The 22,078-nt window shown below is 37.7% G+C and overlaps 1 protein-coding gene across 4 annotated transcripts in view; it reads right to left on the bottom strand.

Annotated features, from left to right (window-relative positions):
- The window catches only part of npr3 (natriuretic peptide receptor 3), a 120,606-nt gene that overhangs the window by 6,888 nt on the left and 91,640 nt on the right, over positions 1 to 22,078 (bottom strand). For 2 of the 4 annotated variants that reach the window (XM_069924226.1, XM_069924223.1), the window contains exons 5-8: positions 19,290 to 19,384; positions 18,052 to 18,190; positions 14,909 to 14,993; positions 1,769 to 1,824 (exon numbers count right to left, since the gene is read on the bottom strand). In XM_069924226.1, coding sequence (XP_069780327.1) covers positions 1,769 to 1,824; positions 14,909 to 14,993; positions 18,052 to 18,190; positions 19,290 to 19,384 — 375 coding nt within the window. Of the gene's footprint in view, positions 1 to 584; positions 1,558 to 1,768; positions 1,825 to 14,908; positions 14,994 to 18,051; positions 18,191 to 19,289; positions 19,385 to 22,078 lie in introns of those variants that run through there. The other 2 variants (XM_069924227.1, XM_069924225.1) reach the window with 2 other exon arrangements.

Raw genomic sequence — 22,078 nt, 5'->3', positions numbered from 1 at the left:
TGGGTTGGCCTAAACCACATAATGTGGTCCATCAGAAAATGTAGACTTCTTACACTTGTATGGAGTCTTGTTGTGGCATTGACAGTATTAGTTGCTTGTAGATGTATAAAAAAATTACCAAGTCCTTCACAATTAATTAAGGAAAATTAATCATATTTATGGGTGCCAAAGATATGTATATACACCACATGTTAATGTAACAATGTGCTATATTTTTTCTGCTGTAGTTATAACCTAATAAAGAGCTTGGAAGGCACAATTAATTGAATATATTCATTAAGTATAAATTTGTTATCATGTTCAACTAATATCCCTTCCTTTCTACATCACAAGCTTTACTGGGATCATTCCTATACTATGTATATTTTCAGGTGCCCACTAAAATATAAATAGCAGCATCTAAATAACCAACTTGTATAATAACAATATTATTTTCAAGACCATTCTAAAACAGGCCTGAAATCTCAACTGATCAAATACTGTACACATGTATTCATTTTTATTTATTATATACATGATAATGTTTGACGCATTGTGTAAAATACTAATAATTTTTAACACTTTTATTAAAGAATAAAAATATTGACTTATTTTGTGGTCTACTTCTTTAAAATGGTATTCCCAAATATTTTATAGATACATCAAACACTTGTCAATATTAATTGAAGAGACCATGTAGTGTTAGATGAAATTAACTGAATATTAACACTTCACTTCTGTGTTCAAAGCTGAGTTTATAATCATACATAAATAAATTGCCAGTGAATGAGTCACTGCTTACAGTCTGATGAATATTACACAGCACAGGATTACTAGATTAATAATATTAAAGATGCTTGCTTATTAAAATCACTACATAAATGCAAGCTATCATAATTGTTTTCAAACACCAAAGCTCTAAAAATCATTTTGGGAAAAAAATTACAGTTCTATTCCAGCTAAGAGCTGCATAGTTCCAGTTAGCATTCTCTGGTGTAAGCAGTAATTGCAAAATTCTAAGCAGTGTTTTACAAGTGAAATAGAAAATACAAATTCATACCAAATGCACAAATGTTAATACCATCAGAGGGCATAACTTTCTTTCCTAACAATATTGGATGAATTTTAATGCCTGTAACAAATTCTCCTTGTGCTATTTCAATGAAGGCATGCATCCAATTAAAATAAACATATCAATAAACTCATCACAATAGCTGAGTTACAAATTTGATTTAAGTGCATTAAGTAGTCACACATTTACCCAATACTAGCATTGAATTCTCCATTTGTTTTACTTTATAACTAATGGTATGAAAAAGTAATGTATAATGCAATATTTCAAAGATTAGCTCCTAATTTTATAGAGTTAAATGTTTTCCTTTTTCAGGATACGGGATAGCTCCCATGAAATATATATATTGGGTTAAATGACCATATACAAAATATCTTCTTTTGAAGGTTCTCTTCTGTTGCCAGTGTGAGTCACTGCTGGTCTTAAGGAAACAAGATGAATGGCATTTGATAAGCTTCACGAAATGCAGGTTCCAGTGGTGTGGTGCAATGTAAAGTGATTTTTTCCTGAGTTTTCAAAAGCAAAAAAAAACTATAACAAATTAATAGCCTATGCTTCAAAAGAATGAATTTCATTTCAACCTCTCTTTGTTTGTAATGACACTTTTGGGAACTTCCCCCTTTAAATTGAAAGTTTATAAAGGAAGGTTCATTTCTACTGTTTAAGCTGTTGACAGATTGGACTGGACAGAGTCTTCTCGCAAGTGGTGGTGCTTACCATTGTCAGCTTCGTGCACTGGAGCGCGTCTCTCAACGGTTATCCTATATTTCTTCCTGCAAACAAAGGAGCAATATTACAAAGTTTACTTTGTGAACAAATGGTTCAGTTTCCCATTTTAATAAGGATATCAGGTTGATGATATAGAATGAACCTAAAATCAGCAGATGCTGTGATTGTAGTAAAAACACAGAAATGCTGGAGGAACTCAGCAGGTCTCACAGCATCCATGGAAAATTAAGATAAATTACCAACATTTCGGGCTTGAGCCCTTCTTCAAGGTGTTAAAAAGCAGGCAGACACCTGAATTAAATGGGTAATAGAAGGAAAGACTAACAGACAAAAGATGATAATTGGACGTAGGAGGATAGGTGAGAAGTGATTAGGGGAGGGGATTACTGTGAATTCACAGCTGGAGGAATGGAGGTAGAGGGAAAGGGGAAGAGAGCTGGAGCTAAAGGAAGAGAGAAATAGACATCAGAGAAGGGAAGAAATGAGGAGGTTGAGGAGGGGGACTAATGGAAATCAGAGAAGTTGAAGTCAATGCCATCTGGTTGGAGGATGTCCAGATTGAATATGAGGTGTTTTTCCTCCAATTTGTCGCTGGTCTCAGTCTGGAAGTGCATGAGACCATGGACATACATGTCTGCATGGAAATGGAATGGGGAATTGAAAAAAGGTGATCACTGGGAAGTACCCGCTATTTCGGAGGACAGAGCCGAGGTGATCAGCAAAGTGATTTCCCGATCTGCCTCATGTATCTCTGATGTAGAGAAGGCCACACGGGAGCATGGAATGCAACAGATGCAGATTTACAAATGAAGAGTTGCTTCACTTGGCAAGACTGTTTGAGGCCCCAAATGTGGTGAGGGAGGAGGTGAGGGTGCAGGTGGAACATCTCCTGAAGTCACAGGGGTAGGTGCTAAGGAGACAATTGGTGGGGATGGAGGAGTGGACAAGGGAGTCACGGAGGGAGCTCTCCCAGCGCAACGCAGAGATGGGAAGATGTGCCTGGTAGTGAAACCGTGTAGTAGGTGGCAGAAATGGCAGAGGATGATATTTTGGATGAAGAAGCCAGCAGGGCAGCAGGAGAGGAGAAGGGGAATGGGTGCCAGGGCAGAAGTAAGGGTAATGGAGGATATGTGGATGAGGGCCAAGCTGATGACAGCAGAAGAGAAGCTACAATTTTTGGAGAAGGAGGACAATTTTTAAGAAGGAGTATGTGGAATCACATTTGGAATGTTGTGCTTTCTTTATTCTTTCAGCTTCCACTTTCACCACTGATGCAGGATCGCGAGTAATGTTTTATTTATTGTTTTGTTGCCAATAACTTTGCCAACATTACAGATTTAATTTGAGTATTTCACATCTTTCTCCTATACTGAAAGTGCTCTGTACCAGAACTTTGAAGTGCTAATGACAGTGAAACATTCAGCTTCTTGATTATTATCATGTCATTATTATCTATATTCAGAGGGCTGAAGCCACCAACTGAAACCCATTTGAAAATTTGTTAGCCATACACACCTGAAACACTATTTTTAAATCCACCCTTCGATTGGAGAGTACAGTGGAAGTAACTTTTTCTATAGTTTATTGTCACGTGTACAGAGGGAGTTTAAAGAAGATGGATTTGCAAGCAGTTCAGATTCCACAAGCGGTATTCCAATAAGTACTAAGCACCACAAGGTGAATGGCAAGAATCAGAATTTTATTTTGTTACACTGCATGGAATGGTTTATTGGAGGAATGATTCAATTATCATGTGAATAATTCTCAGGTATCCAAGAGCTTCTCAATAGTAGGCAGTTGGAGAAGCAACGAGATACTGAAATCTACTAGTTCAGCAGAAAGTTAATTGTTCACTGAAAATGAGAAAGCATTTAGCAACGGTAGAAGCATTTGGGACATCGCATTGGAGCTGTTCAAAACATTAGTGACACCATCCTTGGAAAATAGTTTTCGGTTCTAGTTACTGTACATGAAAGATGTGGTAGCATTTGAGGGAGTGCTGAAGAGATTCAATAGGATGTGGCCTGCAGTTAGGGAGAGAGTGGATAGGCAGGGTTTATTCTAATTGAAGCTATGGAAGCCATGGCTGACCTGATAAAGATTTATATTGTTTATAATGATAAAAGCAGATACAATATTTAAAAGGACTGGTAGATTCAAAGAGACATTAGCCCACATGTCCATGCTGACAAGTGGGTATTTATCTATGTTAATACCACCTTCTAGCTTTTGGCCACTTGCTTTCAATATCTAGGCTATTCAAATGCTCATCTCGACAAAATTAAATGCTTTCATCACTTTCTCTGCCAGTGCATTGCAGTTGCCCAACACCCTCTGATAATGGGAAAAGTTTTCTGCAGTCTTACCTATCTATACCTCTCAATACTTTATAATGACCCTTCCTCCACTCAAGAGAAAAAAAAGCCCTAGCTTCTGCAGCTTCTCTTCACAGACCTAGCTCATTTATCTCTCCTCATTAGTAAAATGCTCCATCCAAGGCAACATCCTGATGAATCTTCATTTCACCTTCTCCAATGGTATCGCATACTTCCTGCTGGATGGTGACCAGAACTGCCTGCAGTACTATAGCTGAGATATGATTAACATTTTATAAAATTGAAACATAACTTCTTGTACTACCACTTTTGTATTCAACGTCCCAACAAATGAAAGCCAATATCTCATGTGCCTCTTAACCATGTTATCAAACTATACTGCAACTCCATCTACAAGGATCTTTTCACTTGCACATAAAGGTACCTCTGTTCCTCATTAGGCTCTGATAGCTCAGTGGTTAGACCTCTGGTCTTGTAAATCAGGGGTTGTGGGTTCAATCCTTGCTAGGGCCTCATTTCTGTGAGGGATGCTGGACAAAGTGGTAACTATCTTGTTTCCTTACAGTAGACAAAGTTAAAGAATTTCATGCATGTTACATTCTAAATGTAGTATTACATAACAATAATGGAACCTTTACTTTTTACTCCCTCGGACTTTACCATTCATGGAGTATGTCCTAGCTTCATAAATACTTGCAAACTATACCCCCTCACATTTATCAGAATTAAACTTCATCTGAAATTTCTCAGCCCATTTCATTAATACATTGAGGATGACTCTGTATCTTAAAGTTACCCTTCATACTGTCCACAAAAGTATGCTTGAATAGGAAAGACTTTGAGAGATATGGGCCTAATATAGGCAAGTGGGATTAGCATCACAGGCATCAGAGTTGACATGGGCAAGTGTAGGTTAAATGGTCTGTTTCTGTGCTGGTGGAAATGGTGTAGGAGGGAGGTTAAGAATAGTGGTATAGTTCCTCAGAACAATGTTAATGTTGCATGACCTAGGTGTGGACTGAACAAGTCTGCTTGCAAAACGTGGCTGGCAGTCTTCCCCATGCCTGATGTATTGGGAGGCTTGCCAGGATGTACAATGAAAAAGAACACAGAGGAGACTGGTAGTATTGTTTTGCTCTGTGTTTGGAGCTCATTCTTTGAACTGGTAAATGTCATTAGTGGTCTTGTGGGCTCAACTGTCGTGTACCATTCTCTGATCACTATCTCAGCTTCCACTGCATCTGGACACCCTTGAACCAGGTGGAATTAACATCGACTTCTCCAGCTATGATCTCATTGAATGGTGGAGCAGGATCGGCAGGCTGGATGGCCGACTCCTGCCCCTATTTCTTATATTATTTGGTCTGCCTTAAATGTGCTCCACCGAACTACTTCAGTGTTCTTGGGCGGAGAATTCATTATCCTGCAAGTAAAGAAATTTCTTTCCATTTCAGCCTGAATACCAACCATTATTCTGAGACTGTGACCTAGTTCTGAACACAAGTTCTATCTGTTCAATCCTGATAATTGGCTAAGAATTCTTTGTACTTCAAGTTGATAACCTTATATTCTTCTAAACTCAACAGTCAATCTGCTTAACTTGTCTTCCTTGAAGGTCAATCCTTCAAATAAGGAATCAGTGGGGTTAATTCTATTGCACATCTCTTTCCAAAGTACAACTCTCTTTAGGAAATGAAACTAAACTTGTACATTATACACTAGGCACATTCTCACCAAGAACATACATGGACTTCAGTAAGGAGTCTTTATTCTTGTACTCCAATCTTCTTACATGAAAGACCAATACACTTATTGCATGCTGCACCTGCAAGCTAATTGTAGAAGAATAGCAATATCATGCCAAACATCAACGCTTTTCAGAGAAAACAAAAACTTACCACGCTGGAATCTTGGATGGACAAAGGAAAGCTGGACAGACTCAGGGGGTGAGGCAACATATATCTGAGTGTCTCAGTCTTGTAAAAGGGTCCCAACCCAAAACTCTGACTGACTATTTCTATCCATAGATGGATAAAAGTGACTGTTGAGTCTCTTCAGCATTTATTTATACATTAAACATCATTCAATCTGTCACCATAATCTAATTTTCTAGTTTTATTTACAACCATGCCATAAGCCATTCATTTGGCTTGTTTCCATCTCTCTGCAACCTTTATGCCTTTTGCCCAAATCACACATCCAACTTTGTATCTCAGCAAACAATCCTTTCATCCAAATCATGGATAAAGATTCTGAAGAGTTGGGGTGAGCTATAATTTATTAGCTCCCAACTCAAAAATACTCTTGTATATTATACATTATGATTCAACATAATATGGATGTTGTGTGTTTAAGCATGGGGTACCAACCAATGACATCAGTTAACAAAGGATACTCTTTTTTTTGTCCTTCACTATCCCTTAACTAGCTGTGATAGGTAACATTGGTCGGCAAAACATTGTGGGCTGAAGGAGCTGTACTGTGCTGTTCTATGTTTTAAATGCAGCTAATGCAGTGGATTGCAACAGAATGATACTATCTAGCTGGTGTTTGAGCACACCAGCTGGATAGTCTGGGAGGAAGATTCCTTACAGCTGCAATACACTGAAGAGTTATCATGGGGTGCTCAGAAACTGAGGGTTATGCAACTCCTCTCACCCTGCATTTCCTGTGGACTTTAGCAACTATACATAAGTCTAGAAAGAGACAAATAATTGTAAATTCATGGCAGCAACTAAAAGAAATTAATCTGCCACTGATCTGAAATTATTTAGTGATGCCTTTATTAGCAGTGAGTGTAAATCCTTCCTGGAGCTAAACATATGTTCAGCTATGTGAGGTTAAGAGAGTGTAATGAATGGACCACTGAACTTCATACTAGCATTAGTGTTGAGAAATGAATGAGGTCCTGTTCTACTTACTTTGTGCTATTCTGGCCAACATTTATACCACTATTATCCTAATCAAATTGAATCCAGCCTAATTAATTCCACAATTTGCCTGCACATTGAATATGGTTTTGGAACCAATATGGTATAATTGATGTCCACTTAATGAAATCAAACATTTCAGTCAGAAATATTCTTCTATTTATTTACTCACAAATTATTGGGTCAAGATCCTACAATTGACCAACAACATTGTATGTATGTTCTGACCATTGGAACTGAAGCAGTTCAAAGGAAGAGGTTCACTAGCACTTTCTGTAGGATATTTACAATTGGGGATTGAATGCTGGCACCATCAGCATTATCAACATTCATCAATTAATCAGAAATGATGAATTGCTGGAGATTTAAGTGGTTGATACACAAATATTGACAAGTAAAATCACTGCTTTGAATACAATGTAATTCATGGAAATTGTTTTTAAATGCTGACCATGAAGTTATCAAAATGATCACTTCTTAATGTCCCACAAATGAATTAAGCAGCTATCAACAGGATGTTCTATATTTTTTTAAAAACTGGACATTTGGTCTACTGTGCATAAGGATGGAACTAAAGATATTGATAAACTTGATTCATCAATAAAATCCTATGTGTAACATGACACAAACTATTAGGTGCCTTTTACTGGAACTAAAAACTCAACCAAAATGAAGCAAAATGAAGCAAGATTATTAAGAATAAAAATGTGATTGCTTAGCAATAACTTTTCAGGTAATTCAGCTGCTAATACTTCTTTTCAAGGAAAATAAACTTTATGTTCTTTGAAAGATATTTAATTATCATCATCTCAGGACAATCTACTTCAAAGAGCCACGAATGTTCAATGGAGAAGAGTATCATTTCTTCAATGACAGAAAGTTTAAACGGAAGGATTGTTAATATCCTAATTTTAATGCTAATAAAACCTATGCGAGTTCAAATCCGATTTCAGATTTTGATCAGCTTTCTGGAGCCAGCTTCAGATTGTTAGAGTTTAACATCTGTGCTATGAAAGTCTGATACTGCATTTAGCTGAACCAGACAGTGAACTGTGTCTAAAATTGTAAGAAGTCCAAACTGGACAAATTGGGATAATTCTAAACAGATCCATCTTGGCTCCTTTACAGATCAATTCAAATTTGAAATGACTTCAGAGAACATTCCTGGACAGATATTTGACAGAGATTGTTTCCGATGTGCTAGGTTTCTTTACTAGACTACTTCCAAATTCAGCAAAGAATGTTACAGGACATGCCTAATTTACAGAGATGTTTCAAATTGTGTGGTTTTTTACTTGTTGCATTTTTAACATAAATGGGGTAATTTTCCAGTGTGAACTTGCTACAGGGAACTTGCCACCAACACATCTTGAGATATGTTGCCCAATTCTTTGCAGTAGGGCATAATCAATGTTGTTTGTCACAAGTACATGGTTGGAGAATTACTTCTTGGTACTCCATAATAAAATGTCTTAATTTAATATTTTGACAATAGACAATAGGTGCTGGAGTAGACCAATCGGCCCTTTGAGTCAGCACTGCCATTTATTAGATAATGGCTGATCTTTCCCTTTCAATAACCAATTCCAGCCTTATCCCCATAACCCTTAACTCCCCTGCCCACAAGAGCCTTATCCAACTTTCTCTTAAATTTATCCAACAAATCCATCCCCACTACCCTCTGTGGCAATGCATTCCACAGACCCACAACTTTCTGGGTAAAAAAAATTCTCCTCATTTCTGTGTTAAATGGCCTTTCCTGTATTCTTATACTAGGCCCTCTAGTCCTTGTCTCACCCATCATTGGGAACATGTGCTCTGATTTCACCCTGTCAAGCCCTTTGATAATCCTAAATACCTCAATCATGTCTCCCCTCATCCTTCTAAATTCCATCAGATATAATTCAAGGCTTTCTAACCTATCTACGTATGACAATCCTGCCATCCCGGGAACTAACCTTGTAAACCTGCACTGCACTCCCTCTATAGCAAGTATGTCCTTTCTTAAACATGGGGACCAGAACTGGATGCATTTCGAATAAAGATTCATAAAAACAAAAATTTTTCCCATTTCTCCATAGGAATAATTTCTCTGGGATCGTTATGTGTGGTAAAAACACACAGATATGCTGGAGGAACTCAACTGGTCTCACAGTGTCCAGGAGGTAAAGATGTATTACAGACGTTTTGCACCTAAAAATCTCTTCAAGCTATAGGCAAAAACAAGAATGCATTTGAATAAAGACTCGAAGGAGAAAGAGAGAAAGGGGAAGAGTCCAGACCAACAGGCAAAAGGTGTTAATTGAATATGATATGGGCAGCATCTTTGGTATAGTGGTTAGTGCAACAACTTCACAGCGCCCGCGATCGGGACTGGGGTTTGAATCCTGTGCTATCTGTAAGGAGTTGTATGTTCTCCCCATGTTTGTGTGGGTTTTGCCCAGCGGCTCCAGTTTCCTCCCACCGCTCAAAACATATCGGAGCTTGTAGGTTAATTAAGTGTAAATTGGGAGGCATAAACTTGTGGTCCTAACTGATAGAGGCAAGTAAGACAAAGGCCTACTTCACTAACCTAACCACCAATTTCAGCGAACCATGTTCCTGCACCCCTTGACCTCTTTTTTTCTACAACACCATTCTTACCTTACCATTTACTATACATGTCATGACTTGGTTTGACTTACCAAAATGTAACACCTCACACTGATCCAAATTAAACTTCATCTGCCATGTGTCTACTCCTGCATTTGATCAAGATCTAGTTGTAAATCTTAGATAACCTTCCTCATTGTCCTTAATACCATTGCTTTTAGTGTCATTCACGGACTAACTAACCAGTTATAGTCATCCAAGTTGTTAATATATAAATGATAAATAAGAGTGGACCCAGAACAATCCCTGCTGCACAAATGGTCAAAACCCTCCAATCTGAAAAACACTAGCACTCTTGACACCACCAACCCAATTTTGTATCCAATTGGCCAGCACCCCTGGATTCCCTTCCCACCTTCTACAGCAGAGTACTATGTGGGACCTTGTCCAACCCCATTCTGAAGTCCACATAGTCAATATTCACAGCTCTGCCTTCTTCATTCTTCTTGTTTATTTCTTTAAAAATCTCAGTCAAGTTCATGAGATATGATTTTCCATGTACTAAGCCAAGCCAAACATTTCAATCACATCAGACCAACTTATGATGGGGTTACATTCTGGCAAACCCATTGTAAGTCAAAAAAGAATACTGCACCTACCATTTTTTATAATTAAATTTTGAATATCATTATTGCACACTGAAATAAACATTAATGTACACAACTGAAAGTATACTGGGCATGAAGAATTTTTTAAACATTGAACCAAAATTAATTTCTGGATGGTGAGGATGGTAAAGTGACAGGGTCATCAATTTCACTCTCTTCTATGCTCGAGAACAACTCAGAACACACTTGCATCATCGACACTTGTTGAAGGCACTGGGGCATTGACACTTGTTGATGGTTTAACAGGTATAGTCTTCTTCAGGAAGATATCGAAATTGAAAGTACAGATTTGAACCACTGTAACTTTGAAATATCATTTTAAATAGGGGAGAACCTGTATATTTTACTCTTCCTTGGCATTCTATAACATATTCCTGTTCATTTCCAATGTATCTTTAAGTTTGGTAATTGTGCTAACAACACGTGACAACCAGTGAGCCAGAGGATGGAGCCCTCACCATCTGTTGACATGAGCATGAGAGACACGACAAAGTCATTCAATCTCTTATACCTACCCCATGACTTACTGAGACCTTTTATTTCAGCAGCATTTTCTGCACTAATGGCAGATCCATTGAGTCCCTTAATATTTAAACATTATTCATGCAGGAGTGGAACTCGCCACCTATAATTGGAAGCCCATTGGCTGGGAGTCAACCTGCTGCCACTAGCCCACAACTGCGTAGAACAGCAAGATCTAGAGGCAGATAATTTATCCTAATTAGCCAACAGATGAGGTGATTATCTCTAGCTATCTGTCAAAATCATGTTGAGTAGGCAGGATGAATTTGGTGCATTGCCTCTGTCAGATGAAGCAAGCTTTGATTAATCATGCAAATCAAATAAAGCTGCAGGTGCTGGAATGTGAAGCAAAAACAGAAATGCTGAAGAACTCGGCTAATCAAGCAGCATCTGTGAGAAGAAAAATCAGCTGATGGGAATGGGTCGTTGATCTGAACTTTGCCCCTTGAACTATAGGGTATTTTACTTATAATCTTCTCAGGCTGTGGAAACAGAATTGATGGTGAAATAATTACAGGGCCATAGGATTTGGACACAAACATTAATCGATTGATTCTATCTCAAAGTCTAGATAGGTATGATGAGCAGAATGGCTTTATCTATGTTATGATGGTACAGGACCAAAACTAACTAGATCTGCCCATCTGGCCTGTCAGAAACCATTAAAATATTGCAGTCAATCCAACTCTCACATACTTCAATGGTTTCATTCACCCAAAAGCTTTATTTTCAATGATCTCTTTTCACATTTTCATCTCCTTTGAAGAAGCTAAATGGGCCTTCTTCTCTGAATAAAGAGATGAATTTCTAATTGTGCAGTCAAGGGGGTATCTCAAACTTGTGAATGTGAAATCCAATATACCGTCAGATGTAACATTTCAGTACTGTACTTTTGGAGATCAAAGCATATCCTTTCAAAAGCACCATTACCATTGAATTTATTTTTCCATCATCACAGACAGATCTATTTCCTGTCCTGACCTAGTGTATATACTCATACAGCCATTGGGATATACTGAACAGAAGCAACCACTTTGACCATGATGATGAGTGCCTTCCTGAGCTGGCCATGATTCCCTGCATTGGGCCATATCTAATCTTTTCCTATCCGTGAACAAGCCCAAATTTCTTTGAGACAGTTCACTGGACCCACTTCTACCACTTCTTCTGACAACTCATTCTATTTACCCACCACCTTCTATGAAAACAATATGCCCCTCAGGTAACTTTAAATCACTCACTTTAAATCTATGCCTTCTAGTTTTAGACTCCCCTCCCCTTGAAAAAAAATCACTGTGTCCATCCACCTTATACATACCCCACATGATTTTATTATCCTCTCTAAAGTCAGCCCTCAGCCTTATTCACACCAGGGAAAACAGTCCCAGCCTATCCACTCTCTACATAAGCCCGCTAGTTGTGGCAACACTCTTGTGAATCATTTTTGTACCCTCTCTTAATCACTTCCTTCCTTTACTATGGTGGCAAGAACTGCACACAGTATTCCATGTGCAGTCTTACTGCAGTCCAGTTCACCTGTAACATGACATCCCAACTCTTAGACTCAGTTAAACAGTGAAGTCTGCAGATGCTGAGATTGTAGTGCAATGCACAAAAGTGCTGGAGAAACTTAGCAGATCATGTAGGATCATAGGAAGCAAAAATATATAACCGATGTTTTGGGCCTGAGGCCTTCGTCAAGGTAAGAGCAAAAAGCAAGCACGTGCCTGAATAAAAATGTGAGGGGAGGAGAGGAAAGGAGGGAAGAAGGGGCAGGGGAAGATGCACTGGCCAACAGGCAAGTTCATAGGTGGAAATAGGTGGGAGGGCAGAAGAGGAAAAAAAAGCTTAGAAATGATTGGGGGATGGATAGTTCTGAATGGAAAGGGAAGGGGGTAAGGAAGGAGGAAAGGAGACAGAGGATTAGGAAACAGAGAGTGAGAGTGAGAGAGAGAGGGGGAGGGGCCTAACAGAAACTGCCAAATCAATGTTAATACCATATGGTTTGAGAGTACCCAGATGGAATATCAGGTGTTGTTCCACCAATTTGCAGGTAGCCTAGGTTTGTCAGTGCATGAGGCCATTGACAGACATGTCAGTGTGGGAATGGGGTGTGGAAATGAAATGATTCAATTGTACTCATTGCCCTATCTGAGGAAGGCAAGTACACCATCCACCTTCTTCACCACTTTGTCTGCCTGTGTCACCACTTCCAGGGAACTATATATGTAACCTGAGGCCTCTCTGTTCTAAACTTCCCAGGAAGTTGTCAGTCACTGTTTTCGTCCTGCCTTGACAACTTCCCAAAATGCATTACTTCACACTTTGAGTTAAATTTCATCTCCTATTTCTTTGCTCACTTTTCCAAATTGATCTAGATTTATTTATAAACTTAAAGCAATGTTCTTCACCATCCGCCATGCCACTAATTTTGTTGTCATGCACAAACATACTAATCATGGCACCTACATTCTCATCCAAATCATTAATATAGATAACAAACAACAGTGGACCCAGCATTGATCCCTGCAGCACACAATTCACTAAATTTGACTAAAGGTCATCCACTATCATCCTCTGTATCCTACCATTTTGCCCAATCTGTATCTAATTGGAACACTCACTGTGCTCCCATGTGATTTCATGTTCAGGACCAGTCCATTACACAGGACAGCATCAAAAGCCTTGCTAAAACTCACTGTGCTCCCATGTGATTTCATGTTCAGGACCAGTCCATTACACAGGACAGCATCAAAAGCCTTGCTAAAACTCACTGTGCTCCCATGTGATTTCATGTTCAGGACCAGTCCATTACACAGGACAGCATCAAAAGTCTTGCTAAAGTCCACGCTAATGTCTACTGCCCTGCCTTGTCAATCCCTTGGACACGTTTACATGCACAATGCCATACTGAATATCCCAAATCAATTTTTGTATTTGCCAATAAGAAATATCCTATCACTCTGAACCTCCTCCAGTAACTTTTCCCAATGATGCTAGAATCACTACTCAATAGTTTCCAGGCTTGTCCTTGCAATCTTTCTTAAATAAAGGCATAATATTAGCCAACCTCAAATCTTCTGGTACCTCCTCTGTGGCTAAGGAAGATGCAAAGACCTCTGGCAGAGTCCCACAATTCCCTCAAACATACTTGGTCAGGTCCAAGGGATACAGTATATCCTTCTTTATGTGCCTCAAGACTGAAAATATTAGTCAAATAGATTTGGAGACAGCATTTAATTAAGGCTTGCTGTGAGGAGTACCGCCCACCTACATTACATTTACTAATCATCTGGTGACATGGGCCCCTACTTCCTACAGACTTGGGTGATTACATGACGCCTACGTTATTAAAGGAAGAATAAGGGCATAGAAAGCTTATGAAGTAGTTCTGATAAATGGGAACAGACAACTCTTGCCTTTTGTGCTGCCCTTGTGCTGCCCTTTGCCCTTATGTTATAGCATTCTGCCTCGAGCTACAGTACTCTGACCTCAATCAGTTATGTTGCATTCCGTTACAGTTTACCTTCTACCACTAACACCAGAGTGTGGTATCCATAGTGGAAATCCTTTGGACAGTCTCAAAAAGAATACTGCCAAGGTATACTTTTGCTGTTAAAGCTTTAAGATAAATTAAGAAATAACCTAAACAAACTCGAAGTTATTTACCTCAAACAAAAATTTGAATTTTCTTTTAAATGCAGTGCTATGTGACTTTGTTCCTAAAATATGCCCCGATATTTATTTCAACAACAGATTGATGTAATTGGTATGAGAGAGGATATCTGTATGCTGCAGCAATTTCATTCATTCACTCAAATCAAGCTGGTGGCCTTGCCAGAGCCCTCAGACTTGCTCAGGACACCATATACATTAATCAAAGAGACATCTACTGCACCAAGATGCATTTTCACCAGCTTTTTGTTTTAATGAAATAAGTAAAATAAATGCATGTTTCTTAAAATGCCCACGCTGTTTAAGTAAAAGAATGTCCATTCAGATACTTAGTACTGAATAAGAAAATGAAGAAATTTGTTTTATTTTCCTCACCAGGCTTAATTCCCAAATGGTAACTCATACCTGAACAAGTAAAATGCGAGCAGCAGTGCACATCCCAATAGAGAGCCGACTACAATGCCTGTGACTGCAGACTCTCCAAGCCCACCTACACAGAACAAGACAAGTTGTTACTGTTCATACTGATTAAATATTCAGATTAAACAAAGCTGATATTCAGAAAATGCACTCCTCCTACTATATTCTGCTGTACTGTATTAAATATTTTTCCATTATTACTTATGCATTAATTTCAAATTTAGCTTTACTCCAGTTTAATTTGAAGCATTACTCTGCAATGAACCCATCAAATGAACTCAAAGCAGGATCAAAGCAGAATGATTCCTGATTGTCTCTTGTATGAGGAAAAAAAAAGAGGCAGTTAATTAGCCCTTAAGCCTCTTTCATCATTCAACCATATCAAGGCTGTTCCGTCACTTAATTCCATATATCTGCTTTTCAATCACATCCTTAACATCTCTGTTTAATAAAAAAAACTTATCATGAAAACTGCAGTTTATGATCTTGTTCAAAATTCTTGCCAGTTTTTGTCAGCTCTACTTGTGAAAGGCCAAACTCTAATTTGCGGGCTCTGCTCCTAATCCTATACACTCACCCCCTCCTTCCTCCTCTTTAAACACTATCAGTTCCACTGGACAACATATCAATTTACTTCTCAATTTTTCTTAAGGATTACAACTCCAGTTTGTGTAAACTTTGGAATCCAAATGCTTTTATTTAAAGTAAAAAAAACTGTAAATCACATTAAAAAAAAAAGACCTCAAAGGCACTGGCATACATCACTGAATGGAAATGAACAAGATGAAATCTCTTAAATGCTGAATGTTCGCTAAATGCCAAAATTATTAAATCAATCTTCTGAGACTAATATATTCATCGTGGTATAAGGTACTTTGAGTGCTGCAGGTGTGCTCCAACCAGCACTATGGCATAATTGACACACACTTCCTGGGCACCCGAGTGAGTGAATGACATCTAGGGGGCGAGCCCAGGACATAGAAATTCACTGCTCTACCCTCCAGAGGTGTCGTAGGTCTATCAGAAAAACACTGAGGAAGGAGGGTGCCCACATGATAACCTAGAAGATGCCACCCCTCATTTGGCTACCTTGCAGAGGTGAGGCAGCAAGTCTCGGGAGTGCAATAAGGGATATTAACATCTAGTCCTACATAACATATCTCATTCTACTGTCTGCACGACTGGACCCCTTAGAGGACCATGGAAATTTTGCAGAGATTTGCAAAAGAAATTGTTTTGGGGCAGCACAGTTAACATAGTACTGAATATGTTATAACACTGAATAACATAGTTAGTGCAATGCTATTACAGCACCAAAAATCAGGAACAGGGATCAAATCCTGAGCTGCCTGTAAAGAGTTTGTACGTTTTCTCCGTGTCGGCGTGATTTTTATCCAGGGGCTCTGGTTTGCTTCAACCATTCAAAATGTACCGGTGTGAGGGGGGGGGGGGGGGGGTTGTAGGTCAATTGTGTGTAATAGGGTGGTACAAACCTGTGGGCCAAAAGGACCTGTTTTGTGCTATAGGTCTAATTTTAAAATTTAAATTTTGTTGCAGTATGTCTACGGTGGTGGAAGAATGATGGGATTTAGCCGATGAATGATGTATCATTCAGATTGGTTAACTGGTTAGCATCTTACAATTAGGAGGCAGGCAAATTGAGCAGGGTTGAGCTGGTCAGGATACAAAAGATATAAAGGTCAACATTACGTTAAAGACTTTGATGTCTTTTTGTAGTTACTTCCTTATATTTGAAGTAACTAAGTCTTTTTAGATTGTTTCATGCATTTCATCATTTATAAGATAATTATTTTGATACATTTTGGGGTTAAGCATGATAGGCTCTCATTTGTCCATTTTGACATCCACTTATGACAATGTTACCTATTAATTTCATCTATTAATATTTATAATGCCACCTGATTCAGCTGTGTCACTTTTTATTCTTATGTTAAATTATAAACATAGTGAAACATTAAATCCCCACTAGAAATATTTTATAGACAACCTCATAATTAGAGCATCTAACTATAATTCCAGCTAATTCACCAACTCAGGAAATAATTTAGCTTTATTTTCATGTGTTTGTGTTCAACAAAGCATTTCTTTACGAGGAACATTACAGATACCTTCTGAAGCCTACATCAATAGTATCTATAAATGGATGGAACTTTGTCTAAAACTACAATCCAAAAAAAATTCAATAAATTAACTCAGGCTCATGAGACCTTCAGTAATGTAAATTGGTTCTCCCTAATGATGTGATAAATTCCCTACTTTCTCAACATGTGTGGAATGAACTTCCGGGAGAAGTAGTGGTGGCAGGGTCAATTTTGTTGTCTAAGGAAAAATTGGATAGGTTTATGGATGGGAGCGGAATGGAGGGTTATGGGTAGGGTGCAGGTAGGTGAGACTAGAGGATAGTACTTAGTTTTGTGCAGACTAGAAAGGCCAAAATGGCCTGTTTCTGTGCTCCAATTGTTATATGTGTGAGAGTAACATCTATAAGTTTCCTTGTCTCCTCTCTTGTTATTCTTAAATAGCTGTGGCATTAGCAGTTTTTTTTTCCAAATCCAAATTAACATTTTGCAAACAACAAAAGCTGATGAAAATTATGGTTACCCTTTTTTCTTTTAAACCCCAGAAATAGAAACCATGTGGCATTGCTCACTGATCAGTCATTATTGCAGATATTTTTTTTCATTACTATTAGTTTGCTTATTAGAAATGAATGATGTTAGATATGATATAATCAGTATTATTAGATTAGTATTATGTTAGGTGGCACTTCTGGTACACCTTAACCTCACAGTTGCAGTGACCCAGGTTTAATCCTGGCTTCCTCTACTTTTTGTGCAGGATTTTCCTTATGATTCTGTGGGTTTACTCCCACAATCCAAAGACATTTGGGTTGGCAGGTTAATTGGCAACTGTAGACTACCCTTAATGTGTAGGTCTTGCAATATCTAGAAGTTGATGGGAATATAAATTGGATAAAATTGATTGGTTTAAGCTGTTGTAAATACAATGGGCTGGAAACCCTGACCCTGTGCATATATCTTTTTACTCTATATTCTCCCAAATCCTTTAGAAATGAGAGAAGAGTTCAATGATGAAAGAAAAATTACATGATTTACAGGTGGCAGTATTGTCCTTGGAAAAACCACAGCTTGGTTCATCTGGAGGTGGCATTCCATTTGCCCAAGGAAGTCTCACATTTGGCCTAAGTTCAAAGGTTCCATTCAAGCCATAGTAATTAGCAATTACCTGTAATCAAATAAACATAGAAAAATAAGGATCTGCATCAATGTAATTCTCTTCACCCCACACTTTATGACCTTTATTCAATGAAATTCACCATACCCAATATAACAATAACCTCCTCTCTCTGCGTTATTATTTGGAATTAACGTTAAAAACCAACAAGCACAATTTTAGTTCCACATTTCAGTTTGTTTTCAGAAACTATGTTACCTACAATATTGGGAAGAATGGCTGTGATGGGAAAATAGTATGGATCACCAACAAAAGGAGTCAAAAATTTCAGAAAGTAATGTATTTGTTAGGTTTTGGAAAAATAAGTGCTTTCATACTGTAGAATCATTTTGTACTTATAAATTGAAAGATGCCAATTTCAGATGCACCAAATTCAATGCAACTCTGTCAGAGAACTACATATATTATTAGCAATGTACACAGCGCAATAGCTTCAGTACTTTGGTACCTTAAGGTAACTAAAAGGCTCCACAACAGGTGCAATGCTTCAGTGTTAGAGTTTCCCAAAAGGCAAATAGTTGACAATTTTAATAATGTAAGATTTACTAAGGAAACAGAAAAGTATATCCATCCAATGGCACACAATGAATATTATTGAAAAGTACTCACTGCTTTTGGAACCAAAGGAGCTTGATATTCAAGAGGTGAAAAGAATGTGTTTTGTAACAGCTGTTGCAATGCAATAACTTATATAGGATAATGCACAATCTGCAAACTCTCTGGCCACCTTGAAAAACCTCTTTCTCCGATGACAGTACAATACAAAAATAGCATTAATTCCGTTTGTCTGCATTAGTTCTCTGCATAAATATTATGTGCCATAATATTCATAACATTCAAATTTGGGAAAATGTATATTAATATTTCCAACAACCTTTAATTTTCAACAATATTTACTTTGAAGCATTTAAATAAAATCATCTACAAATGTAAATAATTCATTAAATAAAATGATAATGACTTTTGATTCTTCCACCAGTGAAGGGTAAATTCAACAGATCATTATAAACAGCTAATTAATTCCTGTACAAATATTTATCATTACATCACAAAAAGTGGCAATGATTAGTAATTACAGTATTTTAAATACCTCGTGTGTCCCAGTTGCAGGGTCAGTCATTGCTATCACAGAGAAATCTCCATATCTGTCTCCATTAGCGTCAATTGACACCTGGCCTGCAATGCCTGATAAATGGAATGCACCATATGAAGAAAATAATTAACTAAAAAAATGCTTCAAATCCAAATGAAACAAGAGATGATTCAACAGATTCATGAAGAAATATACAACAGGAAATCCCATTCTTCTTCCAACATTTTTTTTGGCGTTCCCAAATAAATTGCTATTGTTTTCTAATGTCTGTGTTCATAATAAATACCATTTTATTTTCTAATTTAGCTAATAGAATGGTGGATAATTCCAACTATAAGAATACATGATTTGCCTTACCAATAATTAATATTGGATTCATTAAAATTATTTTGTCTTTGTTTTTTTTAGGCAAATGGATTCTGAATACAGGCCAATTCAAACATAGATTTGTCTGAAATATGTTTGGACAGACAGAGAAAATTCCACACCACTCCCTCTGGTACACCGTGATGTGTTTCTCAAACAGGCCTTGAACTGTGTCCCTTCCAAAGTTCAGTTGCTGAAGAGTTCACCACCAAGAACTAGACAGAATAACTCAACAACATGGTTACTTCCAGGTAGCCAGATCTGCCAGATAATATTACTTTTCCAAATGCCTAAATCCCAATAATGATATGTGTCTCTCCTGGCAGATATGTAGCCCAAAAACTACACCAATCTTCCCTGCAAGAAGAATCTGGTGCAGAGACCAGCCATATACAAGGCTTAGAAATAATTTTTACTCTTCAGAGTTTTTCTGAATTTAAATTACTGCATTCTGGATCTTATCCTCAAAGGTCCATTTCACCTGATACCTACATCAAACAAAAATAGATCGCAATCTTCCAACCAGCCCTGATTCCATTGCCTGAGAATGTTCAGATATTTATTCACTTTGATGTGAAAAAGCACTTCCCAATTTCATTTATGAAATCCTAAACCATTAATTTTAAAACGGTCTCATGTTGATAATTCCCATTAAATATTTTTTGTACCTCTGCAGTACTCAGGGTCAGAAAACATTTGTGAATTGTCCATAGGTTCCTAAAGAAATATTGGTAATGCAAGGCATGATATAAATCAAGGAGTCAGAGATATATGTGAAAAGGATTATACAATAATCATGAAGAACTTTAAATATAAGCTTGCAAACCAAAAGAGCTTTAATAAAATGGAGACAAATTCATGCAGCATCAAAGAGAGATGATGTTCAAGATCAGTATGCTATTGAATTAAAGAGGGAAAAGGCTATATTACTGTATAAAAAGTAAAGGATAATTGGTAATCTGTTTAGTTACAAGGATTTAGGGAATAATGATCATAATATGTTGAAGTTAAACATAAATATTGGCAGTTATTTTGTACAATTTGAAACTATGATTTTAAATCTGAAAAGACATGAGACATAAGTTGGCCACAGTAAATTAGGAAATTACTTTGGAAGTTATGACAATAAATGACCACTTAAAGCAATGGTTCTCAACCTTTATCTTTCCACTCCCATACCACTTTAAGTAATCCCTATGCCACAAGTGCTCTGTGATTAGTAAGGGATGGCTTAAAGTGGTATGGGAGTGGGAAGGGAAGGTTGAGAATCACTGCTCTAGACTCAATTGTTACTGAAATATTTCACTTTGTCATTGTCCAATTTCCTTTGGAGTTATGAAACCGTGCACATAATTAGTCAATTAGATATGATTAAAACGGTGGTTTTCTGGTTTTTTTCCAATTACTTTGGAAGTTATGCCAATAAATGACCATTTAAAGCAATGGTTCTCAACCTTTATTTTTCCACCCACATACCACCTTCAGCAATCCCTTACTAATCATAGAGCACCTATGGCATAGGGAATACTTAAAGTGGTATATGAGTGGAAAGAAAAAGATTGAGAACCACTAAAGTATGAATACATAATTTCCAAGAGATAGAGATCTCTTTGTAGCATGATAATGCAACAAAAGTGTGTTGAAGCAATATCAACTAATAAGGACATCATGTCACCAAAAAATAGTAAGCCTGAGGAATAGGACAGATTCAGGGTTCAGCAATGAAAGATCAAAGCTTTGGTAAGACAATGGAATAAGGAATTTGATTAAATTAACATTAAGAATCACTCTGTGAAATATGGGGCACCACGATTAGTGTTTGCAGTAAGCGCAACTGCTATTCAAAATGTACAAATTTAAATTTAAACATTATTACAGCGCCAGCACTCGGGACCAGGGTTTGATTCCACATGGTTTGTAAGAAGTTTGTATGTTCTCCCTGTGTATGAGTGGGTTTTCCCTGGGGACTCCAGTTTCCTCCCACCATTCAAAATGTACCATGGGTTGTAGGTCATTTGAGTGTACTGGACAGCATAAGCTTGTGGGCTGAAAGGGCCTGTTACTGTGTTCTATGTCAAAAGTTAAATTTAAATTTATGAAACTTCACCTGGTGAATCCAAGTTTAAAATGTTTGTTAATATTTAACCTGATGATGTGTCCAAGGCTGCTCAGAGCCTTGCACACATCAGTCAGAGACCCAGCATCATAGAGTCATGGAACAGGCCCTTCAGCCTACTCATCCTTCCCAACAAAGTTGGCAGGCATGGCTAATCCATTTGCCTGAATTCAGTCCATATAACAGGCCAATTAAGTCTTATGAGTCCATTCCGCCCAATTTAAACTTAATTAACCTATACATTCTTTTTGAAGGGTGGGAGGAAACCGGAGCCCCTGGAGAAAACCCAAGCAGACACAGGGAG

Source organism: Narcine bancroftii, chromosome 3, assembly GCF_036971445.1.
Source record: "Narcine bancroftii isolate sNarBan1 chromosome 3, sNarBan1.hap1, whole genome shotgun sequence".
Classification (NCBI taxonomy): Eukaryota; Metazoa; Chordata; class Chondrichthyes; order Torpediniformes; family Narcinidae; genus Narcine; species Narcine bancroftii.
This window is presented reverse-complemented; position numbering and strand designations above follow the sequence as displayed.